The sequence below is a fragment of the Lithobates pipiens genome, unplaced genomic scaffold, assembly GCF_037356315.1.
Source record: "Lithobates pipiens isolate NorthernLeopardFrog02 unplaced genomic scaffold, aLitPip1_a1.2 Scaffold_8, whole genome shotgun sequence".
Lineage (NCBI taxonomy): Eukaryota > Metazoa > Chordata > Amphibia > Anura > Ranidae > Lithobates > Lithobates pipiens.
Genome location: NW_027507903.1, coordinates 277762007 through 277784018, shown reverse-complemented (window position 1 = coordinate 277784018; position 22012 = coordinate 277762007). Strand labels below are relative to the sequence as shown.

The 22012-nt window shown below is 40.5% G+C and overlaps 1 protein-coding gene across 2 annotated transcripts in view; it reads left to right on the top strand.

Moving 5' to 3' along the window:
* Positions 1-22012, top strand: part of CFAP54 (cilia and flagella associated protein 54) — a 538848-nt gene that overhangs the window by 486093 nt on the left and 30743 nt on the right. For both annotated transcript variants that reach the window (XM_077472059.1, XM_077472058.1), the window contains exon 64: positions 5347-5546. In XM_077472059.1, the coding sequence (XP_077328185.1) occupies positions 5347-5546 (200 nt within the window). The remainder of the gene's footprint in view (positions 1-5346; positions 5547-22012) is intronic.

Genomic DNA, 22012 nt, shown 5'->3' with positions numbered 1-22012 from the left:
ATACAAAAAAATTGGGCTAACTTTACTGGTTCGTTTTTTTTTATTCATTAAAGTGTAATTTCTTCCCAAAGAATGACTGCTGTGCAAATACAGTGTGGCATAAAATATTGCAACAACCACCATTGTATTGTCTAGGATCTCTAATTATATATATATATATATATATATATATATATATATATATATATATATATATATATATATATATATATATATATATATATATATATATATATATAATGTTTGGGGGTTCTAACTTGAAACCAGCAAATGTCAGAAAGAGGATTAGTGTTTAAATGGTTAAACTTCCCTCATTTACACACCAAAGTGTATTCCTTTGATCTAAAGGACAAATCATTACAATGTTTATACTTAAGTTCCACTGCTAAAGAATGTTGTGATTCATGGCAGACTGCCCAGTAGATCTGCACGATTCTGGCCAAAATGAGAATCAAGTTTTTTTGCTTAGAATAAAAAGATTACGATTCTCTCACAATTCTCGCAACGTAAAATCTTTCACATTATACAAACAAAATGGGCTAACTTTACTGGTTAATTTTTAATTTATTTTTTAAATTCATTAAAGTAATTTTTTACCAAAAAATTGCATTTGAAAGACCGCTGTACAAATATTTCTCCTCCCCGCGTTGTCTTCTGGGGAATGGGGCGCTGTGTGTTATGGGAACTGTGATAGAATGTTGGGGCAAGGACCCGAGAGCCGAGGGATGGGTTGGCCCCAGGCGGCCGACATCGCGGGCACCCTGGACACGTAAGTGCACTTATTAAAAGTCAGCAGCTACAATGTTTATAACTGCTGACTTTAAAAAAAAATAAAAAATTCAGCTGCCCCCCCCCCCCATTTAAGTTCAACTGATAAAGAATGTTGTGATTCTTGGCAGACTGCCCATTTTTTTTCCCTTCCTTTATTTTGACAGCTGTGGCTTCAGAAGAGCAGAGAGAATTCTTTTCATAGCAAGAATTGTGAAACATTTTAATCAAGATTGTGATAACGATTCTTGAAGATTAATTGTGCAGCTCTACTGCCCAGTTTTTTTTTCCTTTCTTTTGATGGTTGTCGACTTCAGTAGAGCAGAGAGAATTCTCTGCCTAGAAAGAATCGGGAAATACTTTGTCAAGATCGCAAGGGGCAAAAAATCGTGATAACGATTCTTAACGATTAATCGTGCAGCTCTACCAATCAGTAATCATCCTTCTCCTTTATGCCACGTATTCTTTGGTTCATTCACAGGCTCTGAAGCATTAGGTTGCCCAAGCACCTCAAATTTACAGAGGCTTGAGAAGCAGACTCCTCAGGGTCACTTAGGATGACAGCATCTGGAACTTCCTCCTCCCAGCCACATACTAATTCCAAGGGTCCTGGGGTTGGAAAGCCATCACTTACAGATTTACGCATTTCTTCCTTTTATTTGAAGCCTTTAATAGTGCCAGAATCCTACTCCTCATTCTCCTCCCCTCTCTCCTCCTGTGTGTTCTGTGACATAGGAATCATGAGAGGAAAGGGAGTCCTCCTCTTCCTCCTGCTGCTCTGCCTCCAGTGCCACACAGAGTCTGCTCCAGCAGGAACACAACAGGAATTGTGACACTGGTGCATACACTGTCATGGCTCACCGTCCTTGTGGCCTCTTCAAATGGTGACAATACAGTGCATGCATCCTTAATGATCAGCCATTAGCGTGGGGAAAAAAGCCAAGGCGGCCTGAACCTGTTGTCCTCTGCTGCATGTATAGCCGCTGCAGCATTGCCAAAGTAAAGTTCCACCTGGTGGGCATGGCACAAATCAGCTGAACTGAACACTGGCTGTGTATGACCGCCTGAAATGGCTACAGACTCTTCTGGCTAGCTTTAACACATCTTGCAACCCTGGGTACGTATTTAGGAAGCGCTGCACCACCAAACTGAGGACATGTGAGGTTTGACCCATTTTTGCACACCGCCATTCCTGGCTCCAGCTGGCGTGGTGTGAACCACCTCTTGGTCTCTCCCTGCAGAGCTGCAAGAATCTCTGCTCCGTTGTGGTTCCTGTCCCCTAAACACAACAGCTAAAGCACTGCATGGCACATTTTATCCTGACTCTAGGAACAGCCGTTTGAACACTTAGGGGGTACCTGATGTTCATAGGACAATTCTGCAGAGGAGGGCATGGAGGCAGCATTGGAGGAAGGAGTAGAGCTCACAGGTCTGGCATCATCACAACCAGCTGTATGGAGACATAAGGGCACAACATGCTGCAGCACCAAGCCCTGTCCTGAATCCTTTTGAGTTGCCAGCAGCGTTACCCAGTGTGCTGTGAGCTAAATATATGCTCCCTGCCCATGCTTGCTGGACCAGGTGTCAGCAGTAAGGTGGATTTTATGGCTGACTGCCTTGTCCAATGATGCCAGAACATTCCCTTTCATGTGATGGTAGAGAGAAGAAACGGCCTTACGTGAAAGGTAGTAGTGACTGGGAACCTGCCATTGTGGTATAGCACATTGTGCGAATACATGGAAGAAAGGGGGCAGAATCCACCAGGCTGAAAGGCAGAAGTTGGAAAGCCAACAGCTTTGACAAGCTTGCATTTAGATGTTGCGCATGTGGGTGGCAGGGACTGTATTTTTTTTTCCGCTGCAGCAGATGGGGCAGAGAAGTTTGCTGGCTACAGTCTACAGCTGATGTGCTGCCAAGACCTGGGACACCCTGTGCTATACGATCAGCTCTGAGTTATACCAGTGGAGGCTGCTGAGAGGTAATCACTCACTATAGCAAAGGTAGACTGAATTGGGTAAGGAGGAGGAGGGACAGATTTGTGCCCCTTTTGTGTGGCTTTAAAATTCAGCAGCTACAGTATTTGTAATTTTTTCGTGGAAGGGGCCTTGCTTAGGTTTAAAGAGGAAAAATGAAATCTATTGGACCCTTGCTCAAGGGAATATGCTTTGGTCATGCAAGAGGGGAAGTGAGAGAGATCCCCTTCCCATCCCCCCTTTTTTTTGCTCACTTTCATTCTTTTCTCCTCCTTTAATTTCTGGCCATTACTGAGTGATGCTATATTGAATATCTGTTACATATTTTTTGGGGTTTTAATGTTAAAAATCACAGATGAAATGTATGCGCTCTTTAATTTGCCATTTGTACTTTGGCCTTGATGAGCAACTTTTCAATCGCCAGGATGGTTTTCTGTGTAGTTTATTATGTCATATAACTTTTTGCATTGGCCTTTTTAAAGTCTGTATATGATCTTTCTGCATTCTTATCTGTTTAAAAAATGTTTTTTTTTTTTTAATAAATTCTTTTTATTCAGTTCCCCATCCCCCCAAAAACTCAACCATCCAGTATACTATTGTAGGAGCATTTACCTTTTTCCAATGTAGTAGAATAGCCTTCCTACCATAGAACAGCCATATATTAAGTAAAGTGCGGTGTGCCAAGAAGGGACAACCTCCTCAACTAAACCTATGAGGCATACTCTTGAGGTTGTAGGAACTGGGATACTGAGAACCTCTGTCAAGCAGGAGGTGATCGCATACCAGAAGCTCTGGATCCACGAGCAACTCTAGAAGATGCGCTCTGCATTTGCCGGTGAGGCAGAGCACCTCCAGCATTCATCCGTAACAGAGGAGTATATGTTTGCCAACCTAGCTGGAGTATAGTAAATCCTATGCAGATACTTAAAATGTATAAGGCAGCCCCTAGCAGATACCAGGCGCTTAAAGGGGTGGTCCCACATATCCTCCCAGTCTTCTCCTTGGATTTCAGGGATTTCAGGGATATCCACTACCCTTTTTTCCCCTACATCTAGTTACATCGAGTGGCGTTTTTTTGAAAAAGGATTTATACGTAGTTGATAGAGGTTTGGGCAATTACTCTTCCGCCAATAAATCTTCCAGAACAGTGGGGAGTACCTCCACCCTCTGAGTGGAAAATTGTGTCTGGAATGCATGGCGTAATTGTAGATACCGGAAAAAGTGAGAGTTAGGTAAGTTGTGTCTTGCTTTTAGTTGGTCAAACGTTAAGAGTTAGGCCTCTCTTGTAATGTCTCCTAGTACTTTAACCCCCCTACTAGCCCAAACTATGGGATCCGGCAGGGAATAGAAATGAGGTAGGTTGTGGTTCATCCATAATGGGGCAGATGGTGTAATTTCCACATAGCTGGGGGAAATTTGAGTTGTATCTATTTCCCAGGCTTTAATTGTTGCCTTCATGGAATCTGTTAGAGGTAGATTGGATTTTGGGCCTCTATAGAGCGCAAGTCTCAAACTCTCATAGGAGCCCAAATGAGCAGCCTCAAGGACCGTGGCCGAGTCCCCATCCTCCGCCCTCAACCAGCGTCTTGCAAAAACCATCTGTCCAGCTAAGTAATACTTCTGCTAATCAGGTAGTGCTAGTCCCCCCTGCCCCCATGGTTCCTGAAGTACCTTTATGCTTATGCATGGTGGTTTGGGAGACCACAGAAAGTAACTAATAATACTATTCAGTTTTTGGAAAAATGATTTGGGGACTCATACTGGAGAGTGCCGTAGGAAATATAGAATAACTGGCAAGAACTTCATTTTCAGGAGATTTATATGTCCTAATACACATAGAGGAAGCTGTTTCCAAGCCTGTATTTTTTGTGTCAGGCGAGGAACCAGTGGTAGAAGGTTTAGTGGCATATAATCCCATACTTTGGCCGTGACTTTGACCTCCAGGTACATGAGAGTGGAGACCCACTGCAGTGGGACACTGTCCCCATCTACCCTTCGCGCCCTCGGACACAACGGTAAAATTGAAGACTTGGTCCAATTCATTTAAAAAATGTTTACAATAAAGATTGTTTAAGAAAAAATAAAAAATAAAATAAAAAAATATATATATATATATATATATATATATATATATATATATACATACACACACACACACACACAGTGGTGTAAAACCTACTAATCATTCATACTTTGTGCTCACTCTTCCGTTACAGATTTAGAGCATAGCTTTTTATGCTGGAAATATACATATGATATGCTAGGGAAGAACCTGGCAGTTAGAAATTTTTTTATAAAAATATGAATTGCCATTTTTTTTTTTAGCTTCTCAACATTTTTAATCAAAATAAATAATGAATCATATTCTCACAAGTCAGACATATGGAAATAATAGACCGTAGGCATGACAGTACAAATGATGATTAGTGTTGGGTATAACAGAGCAAACTAATTTCACAGTAATGTGAAATTTCTAATTGTTTCCTAAACAACTGACATTTTTATTGTTTTTATTTTTATTTTTTTTATTTTTATTTTTTTTATTGAAATCACATTCTATGAAATTTCAAAATAATTAAAACCCCTTTTTTTGCATGTTTTTCAGAGAAAAGCTATGGGACAGTGTCTACTGGGGATACAATGTACTCTGTTTTTGGTAATGGGATTACAGTACGCTATGCAGGGATGCACTTGTTCCTCAAGAAGTATCTTTATTCTTACTCTACCTGCTGTGTGATTGACTTCCCTGCAGAACTTCTCTGGGGACTGGAAGACAAGTCAACAGTATTTCACATTCCATCTAAGGTATGAGAAATTATAATACCACACTGAATACCTTTACTGATATAGAAAATATGTAATTGTGCTCAAACCAGGTTTAGACTTCTAGCATTAAAGTGAACATTTATGACTTCACATTAGATGTCATGAATGTGCTATGTGCCCCTATAATATATTTTATCCAGCAAACTTTTATCCATGTTGTAAGTTTATGTAAAATAGTGATGTACTGTATAATGCCAGATTTGTTTGGGCTGCTTTGATTAAAGGACATTGAATCAACATTAGCACATAAGGTGAAGCTTAGATTATTTACTGTGTTTGAACAAAATACCAAACATGCCAACATCCCTGCTGAAGCAACTACATCTAATGTACCAAAAGAACAAGGGCGGGACATTTGAAGTACGCTGTCGTTTTATAAACGTATATTTATTGTGTATAAACAATTTTTTTGGCAACAGCCAAAATGATGATGGGTTGCAAGCACATTGTGACAAATTTACCCTAATATATGTAAAAATCAGTGCTGCATAAATGCTTAATGAGCCCTCAAAGCAATATAATAACAAAAAATATATAAAATATGTAAAACGATCAAAACATATCAATTTGTGCACATGGATGTGTGAATATTTCAGCAAACACAAAATATATTAGTTCCAAAACCAAATGGGAGATACAGTATCTCACAGAATTGAGTACACCCCTCACATTTTTGTAAATATTTTATTATATTTTTTCATGTGACAACATTGAAGAAATGACACTTTGCCACAATGTAAAGTAGTGAGTGTACAGCTTGTATAACAGTGTAAATTTGCTGTCCCCTCAAAATAACTCAACACACGGCCATTAATGTCTAAACCACTGGCAACAAATTGAGCCCAATTAGCCATTTTCCCTCCCCGGTGTCATGTGACTCTTTAGTGTTACAAGGTGTGAATGGTGTTATTGCTCTCACTCTCTCATACTGGTTACTGGAAGTTCCACATGGCACCTCATGGTAAAGAACTGTCTGAGGATCTGAAAAAAAGAAAGCTACATAAAGATGGCCTAGGCTATAAGAAGATTGCCAAGACCCTGAAACTGAGCTGCAGCATGGTGACAAAGACCATACAGCGGTTTAACAGGACGGGTTCCACTTAGTACAGGCCTCGCCATGGTTGTCAAAAGAAGTTGAGTGCACATGCTCAGCGTCATATCCAGAGGATGTCTTTGGGAAATTTACATATGAGTGCAGCCAGCATTGCTGCAGAGGTTGAAGGGAGGGGGTGGTCAGCCTGTAAGTGCTCAGACCATGCGCCGCACACTGCATCAAATTGGTCTGCATGGCTGTGGTCCCAGAAGGAAGCCTCTTCTAAAGATGATGCACAAGAAAGCCCACAAACAGTTTGCTGAAAACAAGCAGACTAAGGACATGGATTACTGAAGCAGAGCGTGATCCCCTCCCTTTGTAGACTGGGCCGCAGAGCAGTATTCCAATATGATAACGACCCCAAACACACCTCCAAGATGAACACAGCCTTTCTAAATTAGCTGAGGGTAAAGGTGATGTTCCCAGCATGTCTCCAGACCCAAACCTTATTGAGCATCTGTTGGGCATCCTCAAATGGAAGGTGGAGGAACACAAGGTCTCTAATATCCACCAGCTCTGTGATGTCATCATGGAGGAGTGGAAGAGGACTCCAGCAGCAACATGTGAAGCTCTGGTGAACTCCATCTCCAAGAGGGTTAAGGCAGTGCTGGAAACTAATGGTGGCCACACAAAATATTTTCACTTAGGGGTGTACACACCTTTGTTGCCAGCGGTTTAGACATTAATGGCTGTATGTTGAGTTATTTTGAGGGGACAGCAAATGTACACTGTTATGCAAACTGTACACTCACTACTTTACATTGTAACAAAGTTCCATTTCTTCAGTGTTGTCACATGAAAAGATATAATAAAATATTTACAAAATAGTGAGGGGTGTACTCACTTTTGTGAGATCCTGTAAACAGTGCACTGTAATATCTAAATAGTGTGAAATCAAAACAGTCTTTGTAAAAGAGTCCAAGGTATCCATAACTTGGTGGAATAGTGCACTCCTTGTAAGCCTAATGAAGTCATGCTGTTGGCACATGTTGGCTGAGGCAGACTGGAGGGTCACCATTTCTGTATCCACTACTAACCACCTTGCTGGGTCCTGGTATAAGAAAGTAGTGTGCTGTGACCTTTGTAATGAGGGTCAAACTTTAAGGTGAGAAATTACTGTACCCTTGAGGGGATGGTTTTGTTCATTCATCTGGGAGTGCACTATTACACAGAGTTTTGAATACCTTGGACTTTTTTTTTTTTGCACAAGATTGTTTTGATTTCAGAATATTTAGATATTACAATGCATCATTTATTTTTTTTGTTTGGTTCATGGAACTATTATATTTTTGTACAAATTGATATATTGATTATTATAATTTTAACTACTTGCCACCCGCCATATAGCAAAATGACGGGGGCAAAGTGGTTGTAATATCCTGACCGGACGTCATATGACGTGATCAGGATATTAAGCCGCTGTGCGCCCCCGGGGGCACGCATTGCGGCGATCGTTGTTGCGGGGTGTCAGTCTGACACCCTGCAACTACGATCTCAGTAAAGAGTCTCTGACGGAGACTCTTTACCACGCGATCAGCCGTGTCCAATCACGGCTGATCACAGTGTAAATGGGAAGAGCCGGTGATCGGCTTTTCCTCACTCGCGTCTGTCAGACGTGAGTAGAGGAGAGCCGATCAGCTGCTCCTCTGACAGGGGGGGTCGGTGCTGATCGATTATCAGCACAGCCCCCCCGAGGATGCCCACACTGGACCACCAGGGACGCCACCAGACCACCAGGAGATGCCAGCACCAGGTATGCCCCCTAGACCACCAGGGATTCCAGCCAGTGCCCATAATGAATGCCAATCAGTGCCCATAATGGATGCCAATCAGTGCCCACAATGGGCATCACTGATTGGCATGCATTATTGTTTGGCACTGATTGGCATCCATCCCTACAATACTTTAAATTACAATGCCGCCTATCAGTGCCCATCCATGCCGCCTATCAGTGCCCATCCGTGCCGCCTATCCATGCCCATCCGTGCCGCCCATCCATGCCGCCTGTCCATGCCCATCTGTGCCGCCTATCCATGCCCATCCATGCCGCCCATCCATGCCAATCCGTGCCACCTATCCATGACAATCCGTGGCACCTATCAGTGCCTATTTGTGCCACCTATCAGTGCCGCCTATCAGTGCCACTTCATTGGTGCCACCTCATCGGTGCCCATCAGTGCTGCCTTATCAGTGCCCGTCACTGCAGCCCTATCAGTGCCCATCAGTGAAGGAGAAAACTTACTTATTTACAAAGTTTTGTAACTGAAACCAAAAAAACATGTTTTTTTTCAAGATTTTCAGTATTTTTTTATTTGTTTAGCAGAAAATAAAAATCCCAGAGGCGATCAAATACCACCAAAAGAAAGCTCTATTTGTGGGAACAAAATGATAAAAATTTAGTTTGGGTACAGTGTAGCGTGACCGCGCAATTGTCATTCAAAGTGCGACAGCGCTGCAAGCTCAAAATTGGTCTGGGCAGGAAGGTGTATAAGTGCCCTGTATTGAAGTGGTTAAATATATTTTATATTTTTGTGTTATTATATTGCATTTATAGTTAATTAAAGGGGTTGTAAAGGTAAAAAAATGTTCACCTTAATGCATTCTATGCATTAAGGTGAAAAAACATCAGACAATACCGGCCCCCCCAGCCCCCTCGTTTTACTTATCTGACCCATCGAAAGTCCCACGCTCCCCACGACATCCTCTTCACCACTTAGCCTGGCTGTTGATTGGTTACAGTGGATGAATTGAAAGCAGTGCCACCATTGGCCCCCGGTGTTGTCAATCACATGCAGTGATGCGGCGCGCCGGGGGGGCGGGGCCAAGTGATACAGTGAGTGGCTATGGCCCCCGGCTGTATCACGGGAGCGCGCCCGCAAGCACTTCTCACCATGCGAGGGAGCTCGTATGGATGTGAGACATCTTTGCGGGGGGGGGGGGGCCGAGATAGCTGCCGAGGGATCCCAGAAGTCCAGGTTCGGGGCCACTCTGTGCAATACGAGCTGCACAGTGGAGGTGAGTATAACAAGTTTGTTATTTTTTTTTTCTAAATACCTTTACAACCCCATTTGAGCTATATAAACAATATGCTGTACAATTATTTTGCATAGAAATTTGGCGTTTTATATTGTAGGCCTGTAATTCTTAGCAATAACACACTTAAATCTGTACAAACAAGAGTCTAGTAGATATCCCGGGTATGACAAAAAAAAACACAAAAAAACATAAATTATAATATAATAAATAAGTATAAATAATTATGAAAAATAATAATATAATAATAAAATTAATTTCCCCACGGTTCACTATCGCTCAATTCTGCAAGTGTTCTCATTTACTGTCGCTGTTTTCATTACTTTTGACTTAAAGGGACACTTTTTGGTTGCTATGGACAATCTCCAGTTTCCAGGCAGAAAGAACAGTATATATAATATAAAACTGCATGCAGGGCATTGTACAAAGCACTGGGGACAAAAGGGATGTGAAATTATTTCATACAGTAATGTAATCTGTAAGATTACAGTGTACTGTATGTGTTATGTATTTTCTATTTTTTGAATTTGCTGCCGGGCTCCGTCCCCATGCGTCGCAATGCTTGCAGGGAACAGAGCCTGGCACACAGAGGCATTGGGTGGAGGACAGATCTCGCGGACACAGCAGGGGGGACATTGCAGGATCCTGGGGACAAGGTAAGTACATTGCACCAGGATCCTGCAATGCAATCCCGAAGTGTGGCTCGGGGTTACCGATAATGGTACTGAAATTTAACCTCGAGCCACACTCGGGAAAACCGCCAGGTAGGTTAAATATCCTAGTGATTAATACAAAAAACTGTATATATTTTCAAAAATCATCACACGACAGATCACATATCGTACAATCACTTAAGTTTTCTATAAAATTAGAACTTACAACCACCAATATACATTCACCGGCTACTTTATTAGGTACCCTTTGCTAGTACCTGGTTGGAACCCCTTTTGCCTTCAGAACTGCCTTAATTCCTTGTGGAATATATTCAACAAAGTGTTGGAAACATACCTCTGAGATGTTGCTCCATATTGACATGATATCATCACACAGTTGCTGCAGATTTGTCAGATGCACATCCATGATGCAAATCTCCCTTTATACCACATCCCAAAGGCGCTCTATTGGATTGAGATCTGGTAACTGTGGTGGCCATTGGTGTACTGTGAACTCATTGTCATGTTCAAGAAACCAGTTTGAGATGATTTGAGCTTTGTGACATGGAGCATTATCCTGCTGGAAGTAGCCATCAGAACATTGAGTACACTGTAGTCATAAAGGGATGGACATGGTCAGCAACAATACTCAGATAGCATTTAAACAAAGCTTAATTGGTACTAAGGGGTCCAAAGTGTGCCAAGCAAATATCCCCCACACCATTACACCAGCCTGAACCATTGCTACAAGGCAGGATGGATCCATGCTTTCATGTTGCTTACACCAAATTCTGACCCTACCATCTGAATGTCACAGCTGAAATCAGCACTGAAATCAGGACTTGCACATCAATATTGCCTTTCGAACTAGCCAACTTGAATGCATAACCTAGCAGCAGGAAATCTGGGCACTGAGATGATGTACATTATGTAGCTTGGGTGTAAAATGTCAGTGGAGTTATTTTAATAAAAATTGATTTGTACCTTTTTCAAGTTTCATATTTTCCAACTCAGAATTGCAGAAAAGATTTACTGTGGGATAAACAGAATTAGTTAAAAAAAAAAAAACCTATAGCAACACTTTTTTTGTTTAATGATTCAACTAAATGTCATCGCTCTCCTAATAAATCAGTGGTTTTTTTGGGGTTTTTTTTTTTTTTTAATTATTACTGTGTTTACATAAATCTCGGAATTTATTTTCCTAGAGAAAATGTTGTTACCTTAGAAACTACCAAGTAATTAAGCTTTTTTTTCCACTTGCTGTGTGCTTGCGAAACATCATTTTGTGTTTAAAGCAATTAAATGACATGTGAATGCTAACTAAAATATACACACTGTCTTCTGCTCTGAGAGTTGCAATTTCCTAAATGCCAGCAATGACCTTACCATCTGTTTCCTTAAATGGGGGTGCCAGCTGAATCAGTAGGAAGCCTTAACATTTATAGTCTTGCAGATCTGACTTTCTTTATGCGGCACATAAAGCTCATCTTTATAACAGATGAAATCGACCCTCGTCTGCTATACGGCTTCATATTATCAGTTAATATATGTTGCTAATGTAGAAATTACACATGAGGTCATAAGAAAAAAAATGCAGCTTGACTCGTTTTTAATGCAGGTTATCTAGCCTTTGTACCATCTTGGCAGTAGTAACGTTTTCACATTGACCTCCTTAAATAGCTGGCTTAAATCGCAGGAATTATGTGATAGGAATAAACATGAGTTTGCATACTGTACAACTTGCTTGGCTGCTTACAGTTTAGATAATCAGCCCATTCTAGCATTATCACTGGACTGCTGTTTACAATTTACCTAACATGCTATCAGTAGAAAAAGGACATTATGTGTATTGAATGTAGGTTACTCCTGCGTGGTAAAAAGCTTGTTACCTCTATATCTACATTAACGTGTTAAATTTTGAGTGTTGCCTCACATAACAAGGAACTAGCAAAAGTTAATAAAGTACCATCATCCAAATTAATATAGAAAAAACAAGGCAAGAAGGGTCTGTCAGGGCAGTTGCTGTGGCTGACCATTGGATACCCATTGAGTAGGTTGTACTGAATATCAGTACTGATAAACAAATGAATCTTAATATAAATTTGAATACATATAAACAAACACATGCAAAAGAAAAAAGATAAAATTGAACCACAGATAACTACTAATGGGATCACCCAAGAGATAAATGTTGATGTGGGGTATAGACAAATTGATCCTCTACTAGTTTTGCGGATTGAAACGGCTTCCTCAGGAGGCACTGTTTACAAAACTTGTCACCATAGCTTTTCCTATCCACTTGCAAACCCTCAGCTAGATCACAGTGCTAATAAATAGCCATCTTTAAAATCTATGCAAATATAGCACAAAATATTTTCTGCAGTGCCTTACAGCTGTAAACATGCGATAACACTCTAAGGGGCCTTAATACAAATTCAGTACTGAAATTCAGTTATGACTGTACTAATTATTAGTAAATCCTGAGATAACATGAAAAGATGTTTAGTGTTAGGTGAGAGCTGAATATTGTGGTAACTGAAGCACAATCATCCGTTTTTTGTTTTTTTTGTTACCATGTGCTGCCCATTTCCATGAACAGGCACACAAAATGGACAAAGTTCACTCATTATAACATGTTATTTAGTATAGTTATATAGCTAATCTGGATGAAAAAGACACAAGTTCATACAATTCAACCCACAGAGAAAAAACACACACACACACAAACAAATACCTCTATATACACAACCCTATACCCACAGTTGATCCAGAGGAAGGTAAAAAAAAAAACGAACAATAAAGCATGGGCCAATTTGCTCTAGAGGGAGACAAAATATCCTTCCCCAACAGGCAATCAGATATTCCCTGGATCAACTTTACCTATACATGCTAGTATCCAGTTATATTTTGTGCATTCAGGAAAGAATCCAGGCCTTTAAAACAATCTACTGAGCTGGCCAGAACCATAGTTATTATTATTATTAGGAATGCGACTAAATTTCTTCTCTAATTGGCTATCATTACTAAAAATCACTAGTAGAAAAAAACTAGTAGAAAGGCTTTGATTGTTCTTATTTTAAAGCCTGATAAATCTTCCACTCAGTGTGATTCCATCTTTTTCATCAACGCTAATGCTACAGTGCTGGCAAAGGTTGTTAGCTATCTGACTGAGCAGATATTTGGATTCAGTGATGGGATCTGATCAGTGTGTTTTTCCACTCATATGAACATCCATAGATCATACACAAACTTGCAGTATCCACGTGACCACTCCAAAGATCAAGCAGTGATACTCACAAAGCATTGAAAGTGTTAAATGTTGTTTGAGCGCTCCCAATCATTTTGGTTTTGCCCCAAATGTATCCATTGGATTAAACTATTATATATAGCTCCTGTAGCCAGACTCAATGTCAAAAATTCTATTTCTGAACTCTTCCCTGCGCACAGAGGGATGAGACAAGGCTGCCCCCTGTCCCCTATACTTTTTGCCCTCTCCATAGAGCCCCTAGCAATAATATGCTCTTCCCACAACATCAAAGGTTTTAAAATAAATTCATTAGGAGAGTGCATATCTCTGTATGTGGATGACTTTAATTTAGACTTTAACCAGCCCCTCTTTCATCTACTAAATCTCCTCAGGAAATTCGGAGTGTATTTCAGGTTTACGATAAATTGGGATAAATCCCTACTATTTCTGCTTGACCCAGATTCATAGCTCATAACTTTCATCTCTTTTCAAAATTGAGAATTGTGAACATGTTTTAAATATCTTGGAATAATCATACAAACCTCAATTCCGCCATATATAATTAATATTGTCCTGCCACTTATTAATTGCCTCCAATCCAAGACCATGCAATGAATGGACCTCCAGATAATTCTAATGGGCAGAGTAAACCTATTGAAAATTAATTTTTCCCAAGATCTTGTAAATATTATCTAATTCCCTCTACACAGTACTCCGTCATACAAAAAAAATAAAAATAAAAAAATGAAGTATGATCTTCCTACTACAGAAATGAATGCCTAGAATATTGTTAAAAACTTTTTCACTCTCCCAAAAATCAGAGGGTCTAGCATTTCCCAACTTTCACTGCTATTACCTAGCAGCACAACTGAGCAACATTCATGACTAGCTAAAATGCTCTAAAGACAACATGAGTACAGCCATGTATGCAGCTGCTCTAACCTCTTACATATAACTTCACAATTCACCATATAGGCACAATCTAAGATATCTTGTTGGAATTGTTGTAATAAAGGATTATAATATTCTTTACAGTATGCAAACTAACTATAACTATAATTATAACTATAACTATAATATATATATATATATATATATATATATATATATATATATATATATATATATATATATATATTTGTATATATTACCCCAAATAATCTGATTTGAGGGAATCTTGAGGTCACTACAGTTCCCAGTATTGCTCCTCCTTAGGAGTAACATTTTTACACCAACTTTTTGTTGACAGCATTTTCCAAACCTTACAAGAGCTCTTCTAATAAGCATCTATACTTAATCAAACTGCATTATGCTATTATGGCACGGCTTGGTTCACTGAATAAATATCTCTGCCACACAGAATTATAAAAAAAAAATGTTCTGTTAACAATACTAAACTAGTCTCTCAGTACTATGCAGAATTAACTGCAAATGTCTGAAAATACTGACATATCACAAACAAATGGCTGTTTCCACAACTTATATCACCAGATTTGGAGGACTTTGAGGCAACATACACTGTATACTCTGTCATCTCCACAAGAAAACAAACTTACTGAATGGTATCATCAGATCTACTATGCCCCCTTAAAGTGGAACTTTAGTCCAAAAATGAAGTCCTGCTGGGTCACTTTAGGCTGGCCCCTTGTGCAGTTATAGCCATATAAAACATTAAAAATAAGTGCCTATACTGTTTAAAACCCAGTGATACATCATCTCACTTGCTCTGCACATGCTCAGTTGCTCTCTATTTTTTGCCACTGTACTGAAAATGTAGAGGCCAATCTGCTGTCAGCCTAAAGATTTAATTCTCCTCAGGAGCTCTGTCTGGGCTTCAGCAAAATGGCAGCCACCTGCAAGAAGAAACCGGAACAATGCTGGAGGCAATTTACAGAACACACAGCACACTCATTTTGGTAGCATAATTATTAATGTGGATTGTATGTTCCGTGCTAAAGAACATTACTTTCGATCAAGTTGTTAAATATCGCACCTCATTGTTTTTGTTGTTTATGTTGTGGAATGAAAGCGGTCACCTGTCACTCTATATGGCCTTGCTGCTTTCTACAGTGTATTTGGCAGAAAGTTAAGGAATTTATAAAATAACCTTGTGGTCTTCCTAATATTTGCTGCCTCAAAACATGTTGAGTGTGGTAGACTCCATACAAAGTATTTTCTATGTTTATGCTACTTCTGTTCCTAAAAAGCCATTCATATTACTTTGAAATGGCCTAAATGTTTAATCAACTTTGTACACCCCTTGTGTAAACATATATATATATACACACTATATATATATATATATATATATATATATATATATATATATATATATATATATATATTGAGAGAGAGAGAGAGAGAGATAGTGGGTGTCCACAGAAAAGATTTAGGGTTCATTGTCTCATTCACCAGTTACATCTCCAGTGTTAAGTGGTCTAGAAGAAACCACATTAGTATATTCCCTTTATGCATTATTGTTCTTACCTCCTGTTACAATCATGTATACTGCCTAGACCAGGCATGTCCAAAGTCAGGCCCGCGGGACAATCGTGGCCCGCGGGCTGGTTTTGAATGGCCCGCCTGGCTATGAGGGCTGTCAGATGAGCGAGCCCCTGCCGAGCTGTACATCGTCACTGTGAGAAGCTCTGTGAGCTTCAAAAGTGAAAGTAAAGTGCAGAGGAGTGTGCTGTGCTCTCTGCTTCCCCCTAGAGTGCAGTACCCGGCTGAATGAGGAAGCTGGAAAGGTACTGTACTATGCTAGAAGCTAGATTAATTTTAAAAGTGCCTTATTCATGTGTGTGGTCATGTGTCTGTATGTGTGTCTGTATGTCTGTCTGTCTGTCTGTGTGCATGTGTGTGTTTGTCTGTCTGCCTGTGTGCATGTGTGTGTTTGTCTTTCTGTCTGTCTGTCTGTCTGTGTGCATGTGTGTGTCTGTCTGTATGTGTGCATGTGTGTGTGTGTGTGTCTGTCTGTCTGTCTGTCTGTCTGTCTGTGTGCATGTGTATGTCTGTCTGTCTGTGTTCATGTGTGTGTGTGTCTGTCTGTCTGTGTGCATGTGTGTGTCTGTCTGTCTGTGTGCATGTGTGTGTGTGTCTGTCTGTCTGTCTGTGTGCATGTGTGTGTCTGTCTGTGTGTATGTGTGTGCGTGCATTTGTCTGCATGCGTCTGTGTGTATGTTACTTTTAATCCAGACCCCCCCATTCCTGTACCATCAGAACTGCTTTTGTAAGGCTTGTGTGTGATAGCAGCCAGGACTGCTGCTCCTCTGCAAAGCAATCCATGCACAGATCGCTTTTCAGAGGCATTTGAAAGGCGGAAAAGAGGCATTATGTTGCCTCCTCGCCACCTGTTTTAAGCCTGTAAATGCAGCATCACTATACCGCAAATGTGCAATCCACACAGTTGTGGGGTAGTTGCAGTGCAGGCCCATTCACCCTGGGTATACCTCCAGCTGCAGCCATATCATGTGTACACCCCCAGCTGTTCCCTCTGCAGCTAAAGGGGGAGAAGTTGGGGGTGGTAAAAACAGCCATGTAGTTTTACTGCCCCTCCAACCTGACATGTGAACAAGCCCTTGGTTCACATCTGTGTGGCTGTGTGCTGCGTGTAGGGAAGCCCATTCATTCCAATGGGCTTCCCTACCCACAAAAATGTAGGGAAAGAAGTCCCCAATCTTTTTTTTTATTATTGAACTGCACCAAAAGCACCCTATGTTTGGTACCCCTAAAGAGCAGAGGCAAGAGAATTCTTGCTGCGCAGTGTATTAGTGCTTGAACAAACACGCAGACAGAATTTTAATGGTTCAATGGTTGGCCCTCGTGCATGTTCACTTCATCAAATCTGGCCCTCTTTGAAAAAAGTTTGAACACCCCTGGCCTAGACCTATCCATTAATGCAAAAGACTAGGTTTGTTTTTATTGGACATGCATATTACAAAGCCAATAGAAATCATCAGTAAAAAAATATATCAACAGATGGCGTACAAGCCTTTGAACATGCTATTTAGTCAACAACATGCCTCTTTTGTAGAACATGTTCCAGCAACACACAGTAATGTATATCATTGTAATATCAGACTTCAGCCAAAAGAACATTAAATATGTCTGACATTTCCAAGGAGTTTCATATTAAAATGTTGTATAGGCCTATTTGTTCGTTTTGCTTTTTCATATATTATCATTCTGTTTTCCTTAGATCACTGACTGCGGTAAACTGACAGGTGCAGGCATAATCATGTATTATCCTGACTGTTGTGGATAGCTAACAAGCATACAATCTTTTGATTATTTTGCTTCATTATAGAAACAAAGCTTTGCTGCTTTTAAACATGTCATGATGAATTCAGTCAAACTCCCCCTGTAATGTAATGTCTAAGTATGGTTTGTGCAAAGATGAAAGCGTCATTATGCAAGCATCCTTTATTGTGATCAGATAGGGCAGATTCTCAATGGAAATTCATAAAGGCCTTTATTGAAAATCTACCAAACAAATATGTTGATTTTATGAAATAATTAAGGTTCTGTAAATGTTAAGTGCTGGCTGTGCTGTGCTTCCTCAGAGTTATTGATTTCATTTTTCATTGGTTTCTAAATGAACTACTATGATAGGATTTGAGGTCTAAGATGATTTCATTTTGAAAAATCTTATGAAAATGAATATTAAAGCTTATTGCATCTCATATGGCCATATCTCATAGCTGAATAGCTTTGAGTTGTGTCCTGCATTTTCCTTCTTAAGGACCTATGGCTCCTTTAGACTATATGGCTATAAAAGCATGCAAGGCCACCAAAGATGGCCATACCACTGCTTAAAAAAAAAAATATATAGGGTATTTAGGAAGAACAATTGTACAGTGATCCCCTTTTGGGCCCATTTATTTTAATGAATCAGAAATAAAAAAGGAGGGGGAGGAGGAAACCTGTCACATTACTTTGACAGATTGTGTGACAAGGGCTTTCCTGGACTGTCCTTTGCAGCTCTTTTCTGTAGGACACTGCAGGCTCTATGAGACGCTCTGCATTTTATGAATGAAACTTAAAATGAAGACATGGATAATGTCTGTGATACAAGCAGAAAATACCCAAGCTCAACCGCACAATTGGAAAATACTTGCTGAGATTCGGTGCTCAGGCTGGGGGATCCCCACTCCCCTGTTCAAACGTCCAAAGCAGAAATTAAGCCGGAAACTTGATAACTCCTTGGTATTATATTTATTTGGCTACATCATATACACAGGATCAATGCTGACATGTTTCGGCTATTACAGCCTTACTCATAGCATGATTAACATTAAAATGGCTTTGCTTAAATATTTTAAAAACCCTTTAGATTTAACCCTTTAATTTTTAGAGTTTTACCAGTGGTAAGAAAAACAACATTGCTTTTTTTGTGTTTGTTATAATACCTACAGGTACTATAGTCACAATAATACCTACAGGTACCTAAATACTGCATGAAGTTCCTAAACCGCATACAAGATTGGTAGATGCTGTTTATTAATACCAACAGTCTGACTAAACTCAACTGAAAAGGATGTCACAAAATGAATAGTGTTACTGAAATGTTTTTGGCCCTTAGCAGTTAAATGGGAGCTCGTATTTATTAATGCTCCACGGTCTCTACTGATCTACTATCTGTAATAGATTCCCCCTCTATAGTGTATCTTGTTCTATATATTTTACTAAGTGGCAGTATGTATTCAGGTTCAAATGTTTTTTTTTATGTATCTATATTTGTAACGCTTTGTACAGCATCACAGAATTTGTTATATTAAAGCGGGAGTTCCGCCGTTTTTTGTTTTTAAAAGTCAGCAGCTACAAATACTGCAGCTGCTGACTTTTAAAATAAGGACACTTGCCCGCCCAGCATGCCCGCGATGTCGGCACCCGAAGCCGATCTCTCGATCGGCTCTCAGGTGCTGCCGCCGCCATCTTCGGTATGGGAATCAGGAAGTGAAGCCTTGCGCCTTCACTTCCCGGTTCCCTACTGCGCATGCGTGAGTCGCGCTGTGCAATAAGGATGGTCCCCGCTATCTCTGGGATCCGTGTGTTTCCCAGCAGACAGCAGGGGGCCCAAAGGAAGTGATGTAAATACCCACAGATTCTGTGGATATCTATGCCGGAAGTGGATGCAAATACCTGTACTATACAGGTATCTGCACCCCCCTCCCCCTGAAAGGTGCCAATTGTGGCACCGGAGGGGGGGAGGGTTCTAATGAGCAGAAGTTCCACTTTAGGGTGGAGCTCCGCTTTAATAACAGTAATAATTGTGGAAGCCTGTTGTGAGCTTGGGAAAAAGTAAAGAAGATTTCTCATTAACCACCTCAATACAGTGGAGTTACACCCCCTTCCTGACCAGACCAATTTTCAGCTTTCAGCGCTCTCACAGTTTGAATGACAATTACTCAGTCATCCTACACTGTATCCATATGAAACTTGTGTCCTTTTTTCCACACAAATAGAGCTTTCTTTTAGTGGTATTTAATCACTAGTGGGTTTTTTATTTTTTGTGCTATAAATAAAATAAAACGTAAATTTTGTGAAAAAAATGCATTTTTCTTCGTTTCTGTCATAAATTTTTGCTAATTAGTAATTTTTCTTCATAAATTTTGGCCAAAATTTATACTGCTACATATCTTTGGTAAAAATAACCCACATTAGTATATATTATTTGGTCTTTGTGAAAGTTATAGAGTCTACAATCTATGGTGCCAATCACTAAAAATTGATCACTTCTGATCAGGCCTTCAGTACATCAGGTGTACCTCATTTCTTGAGACACTAACAAGTCAGGAAAGTACAAATACTCCCCAAATGACCCCTTTTTACAAAGTAGACATCCCAAGGTATTAAGTAAGTAGCATGGTGAGTTTTTTTAAGTTGTCATTTTTTCCCACAATTCTTTGCAAAATGAAGATTTTTTTTTTTTTTTGATTTTTTTTACTAAATTGTCATATTATCAGGTTATTTCTCACACACAGCATATGCATACAACAAATTACACCCCAAAATACATTCTGCTACTCTTCCCGAGTACGGCGATACCACATGTGTAGGACTTTTACACAGCCTGGCCACATACAGAGCACTAACATTGATGTAGTACCTTCAGACGTTCTACGAGCAAAAATTACGCATCTCATTTCTCAACCACCTATTACACTTTTGAAGGCCCTGGAGTACCAGGACAATGGAATTTCCCATAAAATTACCCCATTTTGGAAAGCAAACACCCCAACGTATAATCTGTGAGGCATAATGAGTCTTTTGAACGGTTCATTTTTTTCCAGAAGTTTTTGGAATATGTGGAAAAAAATTAAAACGCATTTTTTTTTTGCACAAAATTGTCAATTTATAAGATATTTCTAACACATAGCATGTATATAGCAAAAATTACACCCCAAAATACATTCTGCTACTCCTCCCGAGTATGGCGATACCACATGTGTAGGACTTTTACACAGCCTGGCCACATAGAGAGGCCGAACATTGAAGTAGTATGTTCAGGCGTTCTAGGAGCATAAATGACACATCTCATTTCATTCCTACCCATCACACTTTTGAAGGTCATTGAGCACCAGGACAGTGAAATTACCCACAAAATGACCCCATTTTGGAAAGCAAACACCCCAACGTATATTCTATGAGACATGGGCTGGAGATAGGTACTCGGGTACTCTGATGGCCTGGTGACAGGTACTCGGGTACTCTGATGGTCTGGTGACAGGTACTCGGGTACTCTGATGGTCTGGTGACAGGTACTCGGGTACTCTGATGGTCTGGTGACAGGTACTCGGGTACTCTGATGGTCTGGTGACAGGTACTCGGGTACTCTGATGGTCTGGTGATAGGTACTCGGGTACTCTAATGGCCTGGTGGCAGGTACTCGGGTACTCTGATGGCCTGGTGACAGGTACTCGGGTACTCTGATGGCCTGGTGACAGGTACTCGGGTACTCTGATGGCCTGGTGACAGGTACTCGGGTACTCTGATGGCCTGGTGACAGGTACTCTGATGGCTTGGTGACTGGTATTTGGGTACTCTGAAGGGCGGTGACAGGTACTCATATGGACTGTGACAGGTACTCGGGTACTAAGATAAACTGTGACAGGTACTCTGGTACACAGATGGACTGGAACAGGTACTCGGGTACTCAGATGGGCTGTGACAGGTACTCGGGTACCCTGATGGACTGTGACAGGTACTCAGTACTCTAGTGGACTGTGACAGGTACTCGGGTACCCTGATGGACTGTGACAGGTACTCGGTACTCTAATGGACTGTGACAGGTACTCGGGTACCCTGATGGGCCGTGACAGGTACTCGGGTACCCTGATGGGCCGTGACAGGTACTCGGGTACCCTGATGGGCCGTGACAGGTACTCGGGTACCCTGATGTGCCGTGACAGGTACTCGG